At 54.7% G+C, this 19,076-nt stretch overlaps 7 protein-coding genes and 1 non-coding gene across 8 annotated transcripts; 2 read left to right on the top strand and 6 right to left on the bottom strand.

The window, feature by feature from the left end:
• Window positions 1-102: 102 nt before the first annotated feature.
• J4E85_004795 (uncharacterized protein) lies at window positions 103-884 on the bottom strand (the record flags this gene model as incomplete). The annotated part of the gene is made up of 2 exons (XM_051469048.1): window positions 103-522; window positions 579-884. The coding sequence occupies 2 exons, from the start codon at window positions 882-884 to the stop codon at window positions 103-105; spliced, it is 726 nt and encodes a 241-aa protein (XP_051327263.1).
• A 252-nt stretch (window positions 885-1,136) lies between these two features.
• J4E85_004796 (uncharacterized protein) lies at window positions 1,137-2,729 on the top strand (the record flags this gene model as incomplete). Its single annotated transcript, XM_051469049.1, has 4 exons — window positions 1,137-1,202; window positions 1,292-1,577; window positions 1,692-2,064; window positions 2,123-2,729. The coding sequence occupies 4 exons, from the start codon at window positions 1,137-1,139 to the stop codon at window positions 2,727-2,729; spliced, it is 1,332 nt and encodes a 443-aa protein (XP_051327264.1).
• A 316-nt stretch (window positions 2,730-3,045) lies between these two features.
• On the bottom strand, window positions 3,046-6,049 carry J4E85_004797 (uncharacterized protein; the record flags this gene model as incomplete). Its single annotated transcript, XM_051469050.1, has 9 exons — window positions 3,046-4,069; window positions 4,118-5,285; window positions 5,337-5,382; window positions 5,432-5,562; window positions 5,617-5,730; window positions 5,780-5,824; window positions 5,875-5,880; window positions 5,931-5,964; window positions 6,032-6,049. The coding sequence occupies 9 exons, from the start codon at window positions 6,047-6,049 to the stop codon at window positions 3,046-3,048; spliced, it is 2,586 nt and encodes an 861-aa protein (XP_051327265.1).
• Window positions 6,050-7,049: 1,000 nt separating this feature from the next.
• Window positions 7,050-10,832, bottom strand: J4E85_004798 (uncharacterized protein; the record flags this gene model as incomplete). Its single annotated transcript, XM_051469051.1, has 1 exon — window positions 7,050-10,832. One exon carries the CDS (start codon window positions 10,830-10,832, stop codon window positions 7,050-7,052), a length of 3,783 nt encoding a protein of 1,260 aa, XP_051327266.1.
• Window positions 10,833-14,344: 3,512 nt separating this feature from the next.
• Window positions 14,345-15,023, bottom strand: J4E85_004799 (uncharacterized protein; the record flags this gene model as incomplete). Its single annotated transcript, XM_051469052.1, has 2 exons — window positions 14,345-14,381; window positions 14,410-15,023. The coding sequence occupies 2 exons, from the start codon at window positions 15,021-15,023 to the stop codon at window positions 14,345-14,347; spliced, it is 651 nt and encodes a 216-aa protein (XP_051327267.1).
• Window positions 15,024-15,292: 269 nt separating this feature from the next.
• Window positions 15,293-15,896, bottom strand: J4E85_004800 (uncharacterized protein; the record flags this gene model as incomplete). Its single annotated transcript, XM_051469053.1, has 2 exons — window positions 15,293-15,620; window positions 15,658-15,896. 2 exons carry the CDS (start codon window positions 15,894-15,896, stop codon window positions 15,293-15,295), a joined length of 567 nt encoding a protein of 188 aa, XP_051327268.1.
• A 145-nt stretch (window positions 15,897-16,041) lies between these two features.
• Window positions 16,042-16,122, bottom strand: J4E85_004801. The gene has a single exon. It is a non-coding gene; the product is annotated as a tRNA-Ser (tRNA).
• An 824-nt stretch (window positions 16,123-16,946) lies between these two features.
• J4E85_004802 (uncharacterized protein) lies at window positions 16,947-18,848 on the top strand (the record flags this gene model as incomplete). Its single annotated transcript, XM_051469054.1, has 1 exon — window positions 16,947-18,848. The coding sequence occupies one exon, from the start codon at window positions 16,947-16,949 to the stop codon at window positions 18,846-18,848; it is 1,902 nt and encodes a 633-aa protein (XP_051327269.1).
• Between the last annotated feature and the right edge of the window lie 228 nt (window positions 18,849-19,076).

The following is a 19,076-nucleotide window of genomic DNA, read 5'->3' on the forward strand; positions in this document are numbered from 1 at the left end:
CACGAACTGCCTGTTCAGCAGCGAGAATTTAAAGGTTTGATTGGAGGGATGTATGGCTACTCGACCACCAGAGCCCATTGCGAAGAGCTGTGAGATTTGTCTTCACCACCACCGCGCGCCAAAAATCTTGGGCGCAACCTTGTCCTTCTTGTTCTCGGAAATCAGATCAATCCTCTGATGACCCTTTACATCCACAGCAAGCGTCTCGTAGTCGTAGTCATTTTGACTTGGTCTCTTGGTCAAATGTACATGTACCACGCCCTGTCCCAACGGCCCCTCGACAAAGAATCTGAAGCGCAGATGCTCAGTGCCCCACTTGTCAGTCTCTTCGGTACTGCTGAGGTAGCGATTGCGCGCCCATCGCGACCAAGAGCCTTCACCAAAAGCAGCGATTTCGGCGCCTGGACCCAGTAGTTTTTGACATCGGGGGTCCTGACGTATAAGTGTCGTTGCGCGGTTGAAGTAGGCAGTCTTGGAGGAGGGACTGAAGACATCGGAGAAGAGGAAGTAGCCGACACCGCCCTAATACAGATGTTAGTCGCCGCTTCCAAAAGTAGACTGGTGAGGGGAAGCTGTACAGTTGCTACTATGCCCACCAGGACCACTACAAAGTTGAAGCTCTGCTGCGTGGTCCGCACTGCCTTTTCGCCCGGTGACAGATCAGACCATCGGACTTGGCCAGTGTCGCCGGTCAAAGAAATCGACTTCCTTTGCGGTTTTGGCGTCGGACTGCTCGTCGACGTATGTGTGGCTTGTGCATGGTGGGTGGTGGAGAAGGCGATGCGCCCGATGTGCGCTCTGCGATTTGAGGCCCGGATGCGCGGTAAGACGAAGGTTGGTCGAATGAGCGCGATCGCTTCAGTAGGCTTGTATGCGGCGGCCATTGTGACTTTGCGTGCGAGTGAAGAGTGACGTTGAAGGCATGCGATGTGATGCGATCCAAGGATGCGGAGCGGAGCTCGTGTGACGCCGGGCTTGAGGTCGACGCAGCCGCGGCCCGGTTCCTGCATCGGTCCCTACTTTTGGCATCGACACCGCACGCTCTATCAACCTCCCGACCCAGCACTCGCTCTTTGAGCACAAGCCCACGCTATCTGCAGACACGAGCGCACTGGTGAAAGTGCAGCCCAGCGAGCATGAGCGCAAATAAGAAGAGCAGCCTTACGGGCTATCTCCCAGATATCCTCATGGCAGCTGCAGCAGTACGTCTATACCCACGAACGCGCCACAGTCTCCCCACACCCACTGTGCCCCTCACTGCCTTGCCGACTACATGCTCATATCCCCGTAGCCACTAATAGCCTACTTCGTAATTCGCAACCTCCTCACACGCCTCGACCCGGAAGCTCAACAGAAAGAAGAGGCCCGCGCCAAAGCCTCAGCCGCCACACGTAAACTCGACGCCATCCTTACAAGCAAGCGGCGGAAAAGCTACGGCGAATACGACAGTGAAGATGAGGAAGACACAGAATCGAGGCACAGACGGCCCAGGATACAGGATCTCAATTTGAATACCTACGAGCAGACGATTGCCATGGAGGTGGTTGCGCCCGAGGAGATTCCCGTGAGCTTCGAGGGTACGTCATAAACTCGTCCGGGCTTGAGCCGTGGGCTGTGGAATTATGCGCATGAGTGCGCGCGAATTGGCCTACTGGAAACCTGCGTCGCAATGTAAAGCTGACATATTCCAGACATTGGCGGCCTTGACTCTATTATTGAGGAGCTCAAAGAATCCGTCATCTATCCTCTGACCATGCCCCACCTCTATTCGCACTCTTCCTCGCTCCTCAGCGCACCCAGCGGTGTCCTCCTCTATGGCCCTCCTGGCTGCGGAAAGACTATGCTCGCAAAAGCCCTCGCACACGAATCCGGCGCCTGCTTCATCAACCTACACATCTCGACGTTAACGGAGAAATGGTACGGCGACAGCAACAAGCTCGTCAACGCCGTCTTCAGTCTGGCGAGGAAGCTACAACCAAGTATCGTCTTCATCGACGAGATTGACGCAGTCTTGGGACAGAGAAGAAGCGGAGAACACGAGGCCAGCGGAATGGTGAAAGCTGAGTACGTCACAATACCATCTCACCTCACTTGCGACGAAATTAGGACTAATAATTCCTAGGTTTATGACCCACTGGGACGGCCTCGCATCCAGCACCTCCTCCGGCACATCGACCCCCCAGAGAATATGCATCCTCGGCGCCACGAACCGCATCCAAGATATCGACGAAGCCATTCTCCGCCGCATGCCCAAGAAGTTCCCCGTCGCACTCCCTTCAGCCACACAGCGTCACAACATCTTCTCTCTAATCCTACGCGGCACCAAAATCGACCACCAGAACTTTGATCTAAACTACCTAGTCCGCGTCTCGGCTGGCATGAGCGGTTCGGACATCAAGGAGGCGTGTAGAGATGCGGCCATGGGGCCAGTGCGGGAGTACATCAGGAGAAAGAAGGCAGACGGCACGCTGAGGAGCAGTAAAGGGATGGCACAGGGCGATGTCCGTGGACTGAGGACAGAAGACTTCTTCGGTCGGGGAAAGGGGCTGCGCGAGATGGAGACGGTGGACGATACACGTGAGGAGATGAATGCGCGCGTACGAAGTCGAGTTCACACCACTTCCGAAGAGTCGGAGGAAGCGAGCAGCAGCGACAGCACAGCTAGTGGTGAGGAGAGATTCCGCGACTCGGCATACCAGGGCGCGACCAACGAGGCTGTCGTACAGTAATGACAACGCTGCCATTGAATATCAGTATGGCCTTGTAAAATGTTTGTATATGTTGGAATATCACGAAGACAAGACAAACGTACATATGGGTGGCGTTTCTGTGGGCTAGGCATAGATTTAACGAAGGGACGTGATATAACGTCACATCATGCTACAATATATCAAATCACAACTTTGGATAACACATATTTGAAACATCTGTATCATTGTATCGTTTTCCGTTACCGTACCTACGCTACGTGGAGCAGCCACACATCCAAAGTCAAACTGCAGCTACAACGGATCCGCCAAGCAAAACAACGCTTGATGCAGACGCCTACTTCTCCTCCTCACTTTCCTCGCTCTCTTCCTCGTCTTCGTCTTCTTCCTCGTCATCTTCTTCAGCATCGGCTGCAATCTCCTCATCGGCATCATCCGCCTCTACTTCGTCTTCCTGGATCAAAAGGTCCTCCACCGTTCCGCCTTCTTTCTCCAACCGCAGGTACTCATCCCATTCGGGGAACATCTCTGCATCTCCCTCACCGTCCTGAGGCGGCGTGCCAAGGAGTCTAGCAACCTTGGTCTTGTTCTCCTTCTCCAGGGACTCCTTCCATTGCTTGACAAGTCCAGCGGTAGCGCTTGGCTTGTACGTTTGTGAGAAGAGAACAGCCTCGGCGAGGCGGTTGGTCTTGACGAGCAGGTCGATACACGCCTGGACATCACCGATTTGCCAGAGCGCAGAGAAGGCCACATTGTTTGCGGTGGCATTCTCGGCTAGGGAAGCGAGTTCCCGGAGGCCAGCGGCATCCGAAGTTGCGCTGTAGAGGAGGAGAAGGGAACCAAGGTCCTTGGCCTTGACGAAGCATTCTTGCGCGAGCTTGACATCCCAGTTTGTGAGAGCAGCATCACCGACAGTCTTCCACTTATGCTCCGTGTCCTGCTCACGAGCAATTGTAACAGCCTGTTCCAGATCTCCAAGGGACAAAGCGAGATCGAATCGGTGTTCGGGATCGGTGGCAACCTTGAGCGCCATTTCCTTCTGGCCCTGACCTTCCAAGAATCGAGCAATCTTGTTATTCTGATCCTTGGGCACAGAGGGAAGGGTCTCCTCGGCGGCTTCAAAATCACCTCGGAGGATAAGTGTCTGGTACTCAACGACAGCCAGAGACAGCGCGAAGGAGACCACATTGACATCCTTATCAGCGACATAGATTCTGGAATCACGAGGTAGATATCCAAGGACGTAGTGAGGCGAGTCGAAGTGGGAAATGGTGTACGTTTGATCGCCGACAAGGTAGTTCAGGCGATTTGTGCTGTTTGTGTAGATGAAGCAATCTCCAACCCAGGTACCGGTACGAACGCTGTTTGTCATTAGCTTGTGGATTCAGTAATGGCTTCTTACAACGTACCTCTCGTTGATGTCGCACACAACTTCGAATGCAGACTCGGCACCGTCCTCGTCCACTTCACCGTTTTGCACGGCTTCCAGGTAGTTCTCCCTAGAGTAGCGAAGGACATAGAATGTGTCTTCCGTGGCAAGCGTCACGAGTTCCCCGCTCTCAGACCAGTAGACGCTCTTGGGCTCGACCTCTATCCGTCGAACCAAGGCGCCAGAGTCCCAGTCGAATAGGCCGATACCGCCTTGACCCTTCACTCCCAGAAGCACGCCGCCACTCAAGCCGTCAGCCGAGAAGCCAACATTCAGTACACTCCGCTCCTTGAAGTTGCGGAAGATCTTGACGCTGGTAGAGGATTCCCGGATGGCGTAGTCCTTGTCGTGTTCTTTCGAGGCCCAGCAGAAGTCGAGAGCGCTGCCGAAAGCTTGGTTACGAAGAGCAAGCGCAGTGTAGATGATGTATTCACCATCACCACAAACTGCTACGAAACGTCCGTTGGGCGAGTGCAGCAATGACTGTGGGTACAGCTCGGTTGAACCAAGATCCTTACTAGGGAGCGAGAGTCTCTCTGCATCCTTGAGCTGGTCGCTGCCTTTGATCACCGAAGTGAGAATGTCGTTGTTCTTCGCCCAGAGTAACTTTCCGCTACCGTCCATGCTGACAGCTGGCTCTTCACGTCCCATGGTGATGACAACAGCTCCGTCGTCGAATCCCAGTGCCACGCCATTTCTTCCCTTTTGGTACGATACACACCATGCGCGCTCCAACCCATAGTTCAAGGATTGTTCCAACCGGTAGGTCGACGAGTGCCAGATTTTGATTGTGCCGTCTTCCGATCCAGAGATGATGACGGGGAGCTCGGGGTGGTATACGGCGAAACTGACGTTAGAAGTATGACCTTCGAGTGTCGCAATCAGCGCTTTTGTTGTGTAGTCCCAAACCTTGACTGTCCGATCATCGGAGGTTGTAAGGAGATATGGCTTGTCCGACTGGGGGTAGTAGTCGATGAAGTTGACACCCTTGGTCTCGTGCGCCTCGAGCGTAAAGTTGGGTGTAGAGCTGCCGAGGGACCATATCTTGACGGTACGGTCGAGACACGCGGAGGCGAATGTGTTGGGGTCTTTGGGATTTATCGCGATGCCCATAACGTAGTGTTGGTGGCCAGCGAACTCTTGTACGCCTGCTATCTGTCAGCATATGCCATGTCTTTTGGTATGACCACTCCACATACACTTCCACGACTTGTCCCAGTCCCAAAGCTTTATAGTCATGTCATCCTAAAGCCACATCAGCTTCGCTTCTGCGTTGTTCAGATTTGTTACCCACACTGGCGGTAAGGACGAAAGGTTGTGTTGGGTGGACAGCGATTGCGCGGATGTAATCGGGGTGTGCCTCGAAAGATGTGACCTTCTCGGAGGTGTTGTAGTTGTAGACGCGCAACTGGAAGTCATCGGAACCTGAATGTGCATGTCAACTTCTTTTCCAATAGTTTCGGTTTGCTTGGGCTTTACCAGCGACTATCCAGTTCTTCCTCGCAATGAAGCGACCAGCGCGTACGGGTACGTCGGTAAGCTCGAAGGTTTTGACAATCGATTGTGATATATACGACCAGATGTGGACGTGTCCTGCCTCTGTCAGCACTTTGCCTGTGGCGGGAGGACCAGCGGTGCATACCGCTGTATAACGTCGTAAGGATCCATGGCTCGGTCGGGTGAAAGTCTTTGGGGATGTTTAGCGGCGAGCATGTCTAGCAGAGCTGCTGTTCTTACCAATGCCTGTAACATGTTAGTGTACGTCTTGATAAGTGTCCATTGAGGCTACTCACCTTTGACACGCTCCGACCGCGCGAAAAGCTGCCTCTATATTCATAGCCGGGTTAGAATTGCTCTTTGCTACTCACGTATGCAGCGGCGCATTGTCGCGTACCTTGACGTCGAGACGCATTGTTATAGCTCAACTGTGTATTGCGGAGGGGTGGATTATGGGAACGTGGCTTTAGTAGCCAGTCCACAGGTGCGCAGGCAGTCGCGGAGAGAGGCAAGGAAACGTGAACGGGTATCGATGGTATGGAAGTCCAGAGAGGGAGAAAGCCAGTCACGGGATTCGCTGGGGTGTTACTGCTTGGTGTCCTCCGCAATGTGTTCGATGTTCGGCGGAGCTGCGCCAAGACAGCGACAGGGTTCACGCAGCTATTTCCCACTGCGGCAGGTTCGAAAAACCGTCGATAGCAGACGAAATGCGCAACATTACCGCCTCCGCTAGCTGCACGGGGCTGTAGATCCTACGCCGTGTCCACAAGGGAATTACGTTCAACACATCATCTCATCTATGCACGATGCGAGCAGTCTTTGGACATTGTGGCTGCTCATGTGGGACCTTGTGGCTTTGCGCCTGCGTACCCCAAATCACGCAAGTGCATTTATTGTGCTCAACAAGTAAGTGAATTCTTCTTCAATTCCGACCCTACAACTATGTACTCGGAACGACAGCCTCCCCACAAGTAGCCCCTGCGCGCTGCCGCTCATGCATGTACAACGCATAACGAATATATCGACAGCAACCCCAAACCCTCCACCCATGGCATGAAATGGCCATTTCATATATCAACAAAATGACGAGAGGAAAAAACGGTCTAGCTTGACCAAGCGTAGACTGGTATCTTAGAAGTGAAATACAGTGAAAGGAGAATATATGTTAAAGTATAGAGTGTAAGTTTATGTTGGGTTAAGCGAACGTGTCCGAACGGTAGTGATGAGAGATTTGCTTCGCGGCTGGATCCTGAACACCAGCTTGGATGAGGTCGGTGCGACAACTTGTTGTTGATATGGGACAAAGCCGGTCGCTGGGGCGGAGGTGTATTGGTAGTCACGAGGCGAAGCCATCCACATCCGGTCTGTGGTACAACGGCGCAGACTTTGTAGGGGAGGGAAAGGGCAGTGATGCTTTAGTTCCAGCCAAGAGAGTTCTCAGCCATGACCGGAGCCGAGATCTGCTGTGTTCGGACACTGCGACCCTGAGTGGTACTGCTGCCTTGGCTGCCGCGACTACCAGGCGTCATTCGACCATTCCGAGCGCCATGCATCCAAGCAGCAGCGCCACCTGGAATTGAACCGTAGGTCATGCGGCTGGTGCTGGGGACAGAGCTCGAGCGCTGGTGGGCCATGCGCTTGTTCCTGTATCGGCGAGCAACAAAGAACATGGCTGCACCGTAGGCGATAGCACCGACAATGGCACTGCTAGCGACGATGGCGCTAGTCTTGTTGACAGTGCGGCTGGCGCCGATGTCGCCTCCCATAGCACCGCCATCGCCGGAACCACCTGTGGACTCAGCACCTGGTTCGGCAGCCGCATTGGCAGGGCTGTTGTCACCCGGAAGCTTGCCTGCGGGGAGAGGGCACGCGGTGTTGATCAAGGTCGTGAGGTCGTTCACTGTGGAGTTCTTGTTATGCCAGAAAGCATCGGCGGGGTTGCGGAGCTGCGCTGCGAGCTTCGTCTGCAGATCCTGCGGAATGGTGAACAAGGCAAGAGTGGTGATGAAACCCTGGTACTCCATGGTGTTAAGAGGCTTCAGACCGAAGTTCTTGACCTCGGAGGTTGAGATGTTCAAACCGTCTGCGATAGCAATTGGCAGGTAGTGGAAAATTTGCTGCCCACCATCGTTTGCAGACACGAACGGGTAGTTCAGCGGCCACTTGAAACACACTTGGCCCATGAAGCTGTTGTCCGGCCTCTCAGGAGGAACTCCTCCAGGCGGCGCAATCATCTGTGGTAGACTCGAGGGGATGCTGCTGACGGTGGGGCTGGGGGTTGGCATAGTCGAAGCCTCAACGATGATGCTAGTACCAACAATGAGCGAAGTTGCGCTATCGGTAGCGGTTGGCGTAAGGGAAAAGACCGGCGGTGCCTTGCTAGTGGTGGTCGGCAGGGCTGGAATAGTGATTGAAGCAGAGCCCTTCGTGGATGTAGGCTTGGGCGTCTCTGAAGTGGGTGGTGGGGTGGACACAACGACGGATGACGGAGCAACAGAGCCGGTGCTGAAGAACGAAGTGGGAGCATCGCTGAGGGTGGCGTTACCAGCACTTGAAGGGTTCAGAGTAGTGGCGGCAGTCGAAGAAGCTGACGAAGGTCCTTCTGAAGCCGGGACAGTGAGAGATTGGCTACCCGACGAAGTTGGAACCGGTGATGCAGATGTGCCGATAGAACCTGTACCAGAAGGAGTGATACCCAAGCTTGCGGAGCCTGAGGGCAGGGCAGTTCCTGAAGATGCTGAAGGTGTGATGCTTGCAGTCTCGGAGGCTGTAGGCCCAACGCTAGAGGAGAGAGCCTCAGAGGCAGGCACGCCAGACGAAGACACAGCTTCAGAGGTAGGGGTAGGCACAGCGCCGGATGGCAAGAGTCCTGAAGAAGGAAGGACGCCAGACGATGGTAGGATACCTGACGAGATTGGCAAGCCAGACGACGGGAGAACTCCGGAAGACAGCAAGCTTGAGGGCAAGACAGTCGGGATGATAATAGGACCAGTGCCGGTGGGCAGGGCCGAGTTCAGATCAGACAGGATGCTTGATATAGCACTGGGCACCACTGAGACAGGGAGATCCGAGACAGCTGAAGACAACAGCGAGGAGAGTGCCGGAGGAAGAATGCCGGACGCGCTAGCAGAAGCTACTGAGGTGGGTGCAGTAGATGCAACGCCGCTACCGGTAGGCAGGACACCAGATATGACCGAAGATACAAGTCCCGGTAGGTCGAGGATCGGTGAGCTGGTAGCTACGGTTTCCGAAGTAGGAATGGCTCCAGAGCTCAAGAGAGAAGTCGGTGTCGCAGTCGAAGCAGCAGAATCACCAGTGCCCAAAGCCGTAGTGATGCCGATGACAATGCCGGATGATGGCAAGAGGGGTGCGCCAGTTGAAGCAACCTGAGAGGTGGCTGTCGGGACTTCTGATGGGAGGAGCGAAGACAACAGTCCACCGACTAGGCCACCGGATGAGGTTGGCTGCACAACAGTCTCAGGAATACCTCCTGTGGTGCCAACCTCGGAAGTGGCGGCAGGTGGCAGAATCGACGACAGTAGCCCGCCAAGAAGGTCCCCAGACGAAGTGGGCTGAACGATGGTCTCAGGAATGCCTCCAGTCGAGCCAACTTCAGAAGTAGGCACGGGTGGAAGGATTGACGACAAGATACCACCAAGAAGGCCACCGGAAGAGGTAGGCTGAACAATTGTCTCAGGAATACCACCAGTGGAGCCGACCTCAGAAGTAGGGGTGGGTCCGAGTAGCGTTGAAAGCAGACCACCAACCAAGCCGCCGGATGAGGTAGGCTGCACAATCGACTCAGGAACACCACCTGTGGATCCAGGGACGATGAAAGGTCCCTGGAAGCTGGATGCGGCAGGAGAGCTTGGTGCAGAAGAAACAAGAGACGCAGTGGGTGTCACGATAGTCTCTGGGATGCCTCCAGTGGAGCCGACAGCTTGCTGAGATGACTGGGGAGCAGTCGATGAGACTACCTGGGTAGGTTGGACAACAGATGTGGGTACACCGCCAGTAGATCCAATGATTGGGTTAAGAAGCGTTGAGAGAAGTCCACCAACGAGACCAGCAGAAGTCGTTGTTGCAGTAGGTGTGTCAACGGCTGACGACGATGGCTGCACAATAACATCCGGTAGTCCACCTGTCGAGGCAGGGGTGTTCTCAACACCAGGAGGCGTCGAGGTTGGCTGTGCGATAGCTGAAGTGGGCTGCACGATGGTCTCGGGAATGCTACCGGTAGAAGGCGCTGGCTTGCTGTCGACAGCGGAGGATGACGGTTGTACAATCACGTCAGGCAGTCCTCCGGTTGGGGCGGCCGCTGAGCTCTGGGCGATCGAAGAAGCTGGGGTGTCTTCAACGGCGGTCGAAGAGGCCGCAGCTGAGCTTTGGACAGTGGAAGTTGGTGGAACGATGATCTCAGGTAGGAGGCCAGTGGAGCCGAGGATAGGACCGAGAATAGGGCTGTCAGCCTTGGTAGAAGAAGATGCGGCGCTGCTTTGGGCGGTTGATGTAGGCTGCACAATAGTCTCGGGGAGACCACTGGTAGTGCCAATCTCGGCCGTTGGAGAAACAGCGGTTGTGGGCTGAGGTTCGGTGATAGGCTCGGATGTGGTGGTCTCAACAGGCTTCTCGCTTTGCGCTGCTTCGGAAGTGGACGTAGGAGCAGCTGTAGACGATGGCGCAGTGACTGATTCCTGAATTTGGCTTGATGAGCTAACGATGGGGCTCGACGATTCGACTGCAGAGCTCGATGCCGCAGGTGGTGGCGGTGAAAAGACACTGCTTTCTGAGAGAGGTGCGGTAGAGGAGCTCTCTGCCAAAGCGGAGGACAAGGTGCCAGTGGTGTCTACGTCGCTGGTGCTGACAAGCACATCTGAGGATGAGGCAAGAGCCGATGAATCGGAACTACCGCGGAACAGCGATTCAATGAAGGACGGGAAGTCCATCTGGCGGGACGAGAGTTGCTCAGTAGTGCTGCTGGACGAGTAGCTGGTTGATGGCTCTGGGGTAGCCGCAGGGGTCGTCGCATTGGTAACGATTTGTCGCTTTACGTGCCTAGCGAAGTAGTATCGGGGACGGCCTTGGGTTTGTTGTGGTCCCGGTGCAGGCATGGCCTCTGCTGTCGTAAGGAGCGGGCCAGAGCCAGAGAGACTGGCCAGAACCAGGGCGGCTGCCCATACTGTCGTTGAGCGAGGCATTGTTACGATTATGATGCCTTGTTATGTAGAATTAGATATCTCGAGAGTCTCGAAGGCAATGTACGTGGAAGCCTGCTGTTATTAGCCATGGCGTTTGCAGTGTCAGTAGCACAACATACTGTCAGGGCTATGGTAAACGAGTGTACTTGACGAATGTCAATGATGGTAAAGAATGGACCTGTCGCATGTTAGTCTCCATGGAGAAAGCGCGTCGCTGAACTGGGTGACTCACTAGACTGTCGATGCAGCTAGGAATAGATGGTTGCACAGGCGAAGCGATTGCTGCGTCGTCGCGATGTTCTCGGGTTGGTTGCGGGACTATGCTGTCATGTTTGACACTGACAGGTACCGGAGAATAGTCGTCGCGTGGGTCTAGAAGCACGCGGTACCGAACCAGGGCCGATCAGAGACTGGTACGCACGTGGATGACAGCGAGCGGGCAGGCAGGCGACAAAGAATCGTAGGAGTGGTCGAGGCACTCTAAGCACGATTCGCAGCGATTGCGTTTTCTTTGTTCCTGAGCAGCGGGTGGCCGTGCGTGTCGTAAGTGGTCAGCGGGGCTGGGACGCGTTTTCGTGGACGGTGCGGTGCTAAAACGAGCGGCGACGACGTTGATAGGCAACGGTCAGATTACTAGTAATTGCGGCGACGGAGCGGAATTGCTTTTGAAGGAGTGGTCGTGATTCGGAGAATCGTGCAAGGGAGCGTGAGGCCTGGGCGACGTGGAGAGCGGTGCTTGACGGTCGGAGGAGAGAGCCACGGGGAGCCACGGGCGGGAGATGCGCAGAGTCGATATATGAATGCGCCCGTTTGGGGGTTGTCGGCGGGTGGTGGAGAAGAGGTCGGCTTGGGGCGTGGGCGACGGGTAGTGAAGAAGAAGAAGAGACAGGGCGCCGGTCAGCAGCAGCAGCAGTCGCCCAGGTGTCCAGGCCAAAACGGCGGCAGGCAGGGGCGAGGGGCGGAAGAGGGAAAGCGCCGTGGGCTGCTGCTCCCTGCAGGAGAACCAACTGCCCACCACTAGTGCCAGTGTCCAGGACGGGGAAAGCCAGGGTTTCGCGCGGCGGGCCTCTGCATTCGATAGTCGCAAAATAGAACGGCGCTTGCTGCAGAGGGGAGTAGTTCGCTGTTGACGTCGCGGGTGGATACGATGGGAAGGTTATGTGACAGGAGACAGCAAGACTTCAGAGGCTGCGACGACGAAAAGGCGAAGCGGACATTGTGTCTCCATCAGCAGCAGATTGCGCATGCCGCCACGGTGCGCCTGTGGATTAATTTGCATCTGGCCGCGAGGCCCTGGTCGTGCAGACGGCTGTGAGCTCAAACCGCACTAGCCAAGGGTAATACATATATACCCCGGCTGTGCTACCGTATAGCCCAAGACATGGAGTATCCCTTGCCTACGACACGGCGACTGAACCCTCAATTTCGAGGAATTTGGAGGCGGCCGCCTGCGCAGTGTTGATGTCCATCTCCAGCGCCTTGCTCCCCACCGTTCGATGCGCACGCTGCTGAGGAAGGAACGGCCATCAGGCGGCCAATAAGAGAAGGCGCAGCCCTTGCCCTTGCCCTTGCCGAGCCCTTCATTTCGGCATGACACGGGTCCCGCTCGCATGCGAATGATGATGATCGCTCACCACGCCGCCTCATGCTGCACCCAACCCCGTGGACATGCTTTGATTGTTCGCTCAGAAGCAATATCGCGGCACCTTCCTGGGCCCTGCACACTGTTATTCCAACGTCTCTACCGGCTGACTGTAGGAAACTGCAGGGCTGCGTATCGCCTGCAGCCACCCAATTCCTTCGCTGAGCAAGCCATTTTGCCGGCCTGTGTCCACAGTCATTCCGAAGTGCGACCAACTACTACCGTACCACGCTATCGTTTTTTGACAGCCATGTGCGCTTTGCCTGCATCGTCCAGGACTGTCCTCTCGACGACTCGCCAAAGTTCGTCCTAGGGCAGACGGCTGGTTTCGACTTCTGCTCGCCGCCTCCACGCCTGCGCCCCAGCGAACGACATGAACTTTACAGCGCCCTAGGTTCGAGGCAGCCCCTGTCCGTGGCTAGCCTTCACCTGGACTGCAGCCTCGACGTCGGCTCCTGGTACCGGTACTTTCTGACTGGACTGTCCTTCATCTCTCAAGTCAGCATGGCCTTGACTGACGCCATTCCATCAGCGCCTCAGATGCGCATTCCGTGCTCTAACGTTTCATATCTCTCGGTCTGCGACTATGAACGCCTGCCACAGCTATATTTGGTTGTCTGTCGACGTTCTACAAACATTCCACCTGGCGGGTGCCGAGGCTCGCCTTGTCATCGGGTACTGTGACTCGTTTCAAGCTCCTGCGTAGCACTGTACGAGGAAGGTGCGAATCCAACCCACAGGTCTGAGCCGATCCAATGGTCCAGCCAATGCACCGCGGCATCGGGCTGTCTCCTCGTTTCCTGGGATTCCCCTTTCTGTCGCTTGGCTTTACCATTTGGTCGAGGCCAACATACCCGTAATTCAAAGCATCGCAAGGAGACTTCCGCCGCCACGGTTAAACATGGCGATTGAAGCTGATCTTTTAGACCTGAACAGCATGCACGCGCTTTGCTGTGCTGTGCTGTGCTGGGTGACATTCCAACACCGTGAGACCACCCTTGCCGGCATGCGCTTGAACGTTTCGAAACCATTCCTGCCGACTAGAAGAAGAACATTGCTTAACGATCTGAACATATAGCCCCAGGCCCCGCCTCTGCATTGGGCACGGTTGCGATCGTCATTTTCATGCTATATTTCTGGTCCTATACTCTATGCAGGCTTCAACTGCTCCGGAGTACACAAGGCTGAGGCTGAGGCTGCATTTCACCTTATGTTCGGCTTCCACTGTTGTTTCCTGTCAGATCCACATGCCGCAGCCTCTCGCAGGGTCGTTGTTTATGGATCTTGTCTCCCGAAACGCGTTCTGTGTCGCTTCCACGAGGATCGGTGGGGCATGACGGCACGCATGAACCTAGAATCTTCATCTCCACTTTGGTGGCCAAGCACTCTTGTAAACTGGGCATTACCGACTTCCAGAAGCCACCCATTGGACTTCTGTATATGGTTTGCACGATATGTGTCTCCGTCTGCTGTTTGTGGAGTGCCACTGGGGATGAAGAGACAGCACGTAAACCTTGACATCGTGTTGAGGCATACAAACAGTACATGTTACGTGTACAACGAGGAGAGGTGTCTCATGACGTGGCAATCGTTGCAAGTTACCGAAGATCTACGAGAAGAGTTTGCTCGCCTTCTGCGAGCCCTTCACCAACAACTGCTGCATTAACACTCGTCATAGTCCGTCCATTCGCTGCTCTTCCCAACATGCAGAGTACCCACAGCCAGACCCAGCAAGCCAGCATCCTCAGGACGACGACGCGTCCTTCTTCGCCACAACATACAGCGTCATAGTCCCACTGTAGCCATCCCCAGTCACTACACTCGACGCCCCTTCCTGAGTGAATATGCCCGCAGACATGGAGTCGCGGCTTCACGCGCCAAAGTTCCCGCTGAAGATGAGCACAGCCCTGCAAGTAAGATGGGTTCGCGGATGACGAGTCGAGGTGGCCTTTGGCAGGGCCATGCGTGACGAGTATGTCCGTCGCCTCCGGGACAGTGTTTGACCACATGTCTTTTGCTTGGTATTGGAACGCCCAGTTGCCGTATTTCGGCGTCATGGGACTTCCATAGACCTTGACGTCCCTGTCCCGAACGTTGAGCACCCTCAGCTCGTTCTCGAGGTATACTACACTTCCCCATCTGAGATCTCGCAGTCTGCGTTCATCATTCTCTCGGCTTGCAAGTCGTGGGTTGCGGCGAAAGAAGGACTGATCGAGAAGCAAATCGTGATTCCCTGCTATGACGATCTTGTGTTGGTGTGGCAGACTGTTCAACCAGTCGAGCTGTAACTGCAGCTCTTCAAATGTGCCGTTGACTGTCAGATCGCCGGCGTGGATCAAGATGTCGCCGTTCGGTACATGCGGCTGCTCATTGTGCGTATCGGAGATGCAGATAACCCTAACACGGATCGTAGAAGCGGACTTCGATGTTGTGGACGCGGGCTGTGATATTGTCGAAAGCGGTCGGTGAGCATATAACCACTGTGCGATGAAGAGTATTGGATCCTGCTGTATACGCTGCCATGCTGATGGCAGCGCGGGCGCGAACATGTTGGACTTGCCAAACGTAGACCTTGTATATGTGGTTGTCATGTTGTGATGTAATGTGTAGTTCAAGTCGCTACGGAAGTTCGTTCGTGTAAGCAGCTAGACGCATTTTCTGGGCAGCAACAGAATGGATAAAGCCATATGTGATGGTCGTGGTTATGTCGAATTGGGGATGGAGATTTCATGATTGACAAAGATCTTTGGTACCAGCATCCATGGATTGGTTCAGCAAAACATGACAAACGAGAGCTTCCGCACCAGAACCATCCGAATCAATGTTCCCACTTCTCCGCCATCGGCACTATAGCCACAGCGGTCGCATAGTCTCCATCATGGCTGATGCTAATTTCGCACAGCTGCCCATCGAGCTCGCTCATATCGATCACTCCGATTTTGCCGTCGGGCTTCACCCATGTTGGCTCGAAATCTTCGTAGACCATATCCAAAATCAAGCCCTGGGGCCGTAGCGATTGGTGCTTACTGCGATCAACCGCGGTAACAGGGAGGATCATGATATGCTTGAACCCTCTTTGAACAATGTCGAGGTGTTGAATTGCTTTGCGGCAAGCTTCTTTCGCTGCGAACCTTGTATCACGTAAGCTGGTAGTTGAGAGATTAAGCTTATGCGAATACTCACCTGCCAGCGAGAAAGTTAGAGATTACATCTGCCTTCTCCAATACGGATTCTTCGGGCCCAAAGCGATTCCAGAAATACTGGCGCTCGTGCTCGGTAAACACTCGCTTCAGGTAGTGACGCAGAGGGCGCAGAGGCTCGCCTTCGCTGCCGGCACGGGGCGTGATGATGGATCGCACTCTTGGGACATTGCAAATATCGGTGCCCACGCGGAAGGGAAACGGAAAGGGTCGCGGTGGCATGGGAAGTTAGATAGCAGCTGTCCGGACTGGGGAGTGTGTACACGCCAAGATGGGCTTGTCAGTCAACACAACGTTGTCACGTAGAATAGCGCAAAAAGTAGGGCTTCAGCCAGAGAGACCTACTGCCCTGCATGCGCAAAAAGATCGACGTTGGCCAGATTCGAACTGACGCTCCCGAAGGAACAAGATTTCTAGTCTTGCGCGATAACCACTCCGCCACAACGCCCCCGTTTTTGCTGCTATTGCTGCTTCGATGAAAGAATGCGAATTCAATATCATTATATATCAGTTGATGAAGATTGGGACGGTGCGTCGATGTGGTGGGGTGGCATCTAGGAGCCTGGTGCCTCCACACCTCCACCCAGACACTCGTAATCCCGAACGACCCCGCCCGCTTACCGTTCTTCGCAGACCGAGAGCTCAATCCTGCTCGAGCCAAGTCATCATAGTTGACGTTGACACCGTCATGGGCGGCAAAAGGGCCGATGTCAAAAAGTTTCGATTGTTCGCCTGATCCCGCGAAGAGCCGCAACGTTGCGTTTCGGACATGAAGATGAGGCGGGAACAGAGAAACTCCCCGCAGCCACCGGATTCCGACGACCAATAATCCTCATACCGCCACGCGTTCCATAGCTTTGATTCGCTTGCGCACCCATTACTACCCGACGCGGAGTACGGTCAACGGCCAGAAGTCTGCTACACGTCAGTCTTGGTACTCGATGAAAACGGCCCAAACCCAATTCAATGATTGTGTAGGTAAGGGGTCCTGGTGCGTGCGAGACCTAATCTGGGATCATGGTGGTTGTGCATGGCTGTATGCTTCAAGCTACGGTTGGCTCGCCTTTGTGGAAGTCCGGCCTTGGAACAAAGAGCTAGGGTGCCAGGGCTGATGTGCATGCGGCCATATTCTGGTGAGACGATGCTGATGGGCTGTGGTGTTATGCGGTGATGTTCAAATGTGCTTGGTCTCCTCGGTGATTATTCTCCTACGAGCTCCTTCCATCAACTGCACCGTTCAGAAGTGCAGCTACGCCTGCGGAACCAGGACCAATGCAGCCACAAACCTCTCCACGCCTACCCGGCGTCCCCATCCTAAAACTAGACTCCAGCGGGCCGGAGTACTCTCGCTGGCGACGCAGTCTCCAGTTCGCGCTGGAATCGAAAGATACTTGGAAATACTGCAATGGCGCTCTACCCATGCCTATGCCAAAGGCACGGCCATTTCCAGACATCTCCTCAGAGGAAACGAAAGACGTAGAGCCGAGTCTGCTCGAGGAGCGAAGAGCATGGGTTCGACAAGATCGCGAGGTCAAGCTGGACATGTTTCTTTCCGTGGCAGAGGAAGTGATGCAGGAAGTCTTCGAAGTCGGGCCACCCCTACCTCCCATCAACCACACTTCGCAAGAAATGCTGCAAGCATTGGACGATAGTTTCGGTGTCTTCAGCTTTTCTGGATACCACCACGCATTCTGCCACTTCCTAAACCTACACATCGACCAGTACGCAAGCATCCAGGACTTCAACACTGAATTCACGACGGTACTGGAAGATCTGATCGACTACGGTCATCCACTCTCCAACACACAAGCATGCAGCGCGTACCTCTCTAAGCTGCGATGTACGCAGAACCCGGGGGTAGCGAAGAAGTTGGAGGAGTTGGACACACTGTCAACAGAACCGGACATCCACGACCTCATGCAAGAGTCACTTTCGTGGCCATGTATCCGCCCACTAGCGACGAAGTCCTCTCAGGTATTTCAGGTGCAACCGGTGTCAGAGGAGTGCCGTACGGATAACGGAAGTCACTCCCATGGCGACCCACCTGGTCTCTCAGACACCTCCACCGTATCGTCGGAAGGGTCTCGTTCAAGGCAGCTATCCATAAAAGTCAACCACCCGCAGTGGGCCGTTACGCGAGCTTCTGACAACGTCGATCCGCAGGACCTGCGTGAAGCAATCGAGAAACTACTCACCACGGGCGAAGCGGATCCTTCCAGTCTGAATTACGATGCGTCAGCGATATCAGCATGCGCAACCCCGGATTGGTTGAAGGCACAAGAGAAGGCATTCTCCAAGCCACTTCCGATAGCAGAGCCACCGGCCCCTACTGAGTCACATACTCTACGAAAGACCGCCTCCGAGTCGCGCGCGCGATCCGCTTCACCACGGCTCCTGTCTCCACTGTCCAGAACCGTGTCGCAAACAAGTCTGACTGTACCAACCATGACGACGCGTCCACACTCCGCAGACACATCAGCCAGGTCATCCCAACACGTTCAGCGACAACCCAGGCCACCAATGTCAGTGTGGAGAGCACCAACATATCCGCCACCAGCACTGTCTGACCATCCGGCTTTCCGAGACAATCCCTTTCTACCCAAAGAGCGTGCGCAATCAGATTCCCTCCTTGTGGACGCGAGTAGACCTGAGCCTAGACCCGACGACTATGAACCACCTCATTCAGCACCACTACCGCACCCATACCAGTACTCGGCTTACTCGTCAAACAGCAGTAGCGCGATAAGCTTGCCCATCCAAGGAACGAATGAGTCGTCATGGAGCTACGGTAGCAACAACAGCGATGACATAGAAGAACACATACTATCGCCCGTCGCATCTTCCATGCTTCTCCCACCCATGGAGGATAGGTTCGTTACGATACAGCGAAACAATGCCCCTCTCCCGCCTCTACCCGTAGACACGAACGTCCTACGATGGCGCACACCAACGTTCGACGATCTTGTCCCGCCACCGCCCCCGAAGAAGAGCCGTCTGCGTAAAACATCTTCGACTCTCGACATGTTGAAGCGGCTCAGTGGAGACAGTCTCCTGGAATCGAGTGACGAGGTACGGGAACGTGAGGAGAAGAAGCATCGGGAAAAGGAGAGAAAGGGCAAAAGCTGGAGTATTGGCAGTATTGCGAGGTTTACGCATAGCAAAGGGGTTAAGTAGACGCATTAGTTTGCGATAATGATGAATATGGTGCGTATGATGAGGAAGTTGAAGATGTGCCGGACGGCTACTGTTCGTCTCACTGCTTGTATGGGTGTTTATTCCTTTGTCGTCAGGTGGACCGCTGGAGCTGTATACCCTATGTGTTGATTTGAACATATCATTCTTTTGTCTGCTATCATGTATGCCACACCGAGTCTCATGAATGTGACTGTCCAGAGACCCTTT

The sequence above is a fragment of the Alternaria conjuncta genome (assembly GCF_024043145.1).
Source record: "Alternaria conjuncta strain BMP 0040 chromosome Unknown scaffold_6, whole genome shotgun sequence".
NCBI classification, from domain to species: domain Eukaryota; kingdom Fungi; phylum Ascomycota; class Dothideomycetes; order Pleosporales; family Pleosporaceae; genus Alternaria; species Alternaria conjuncta.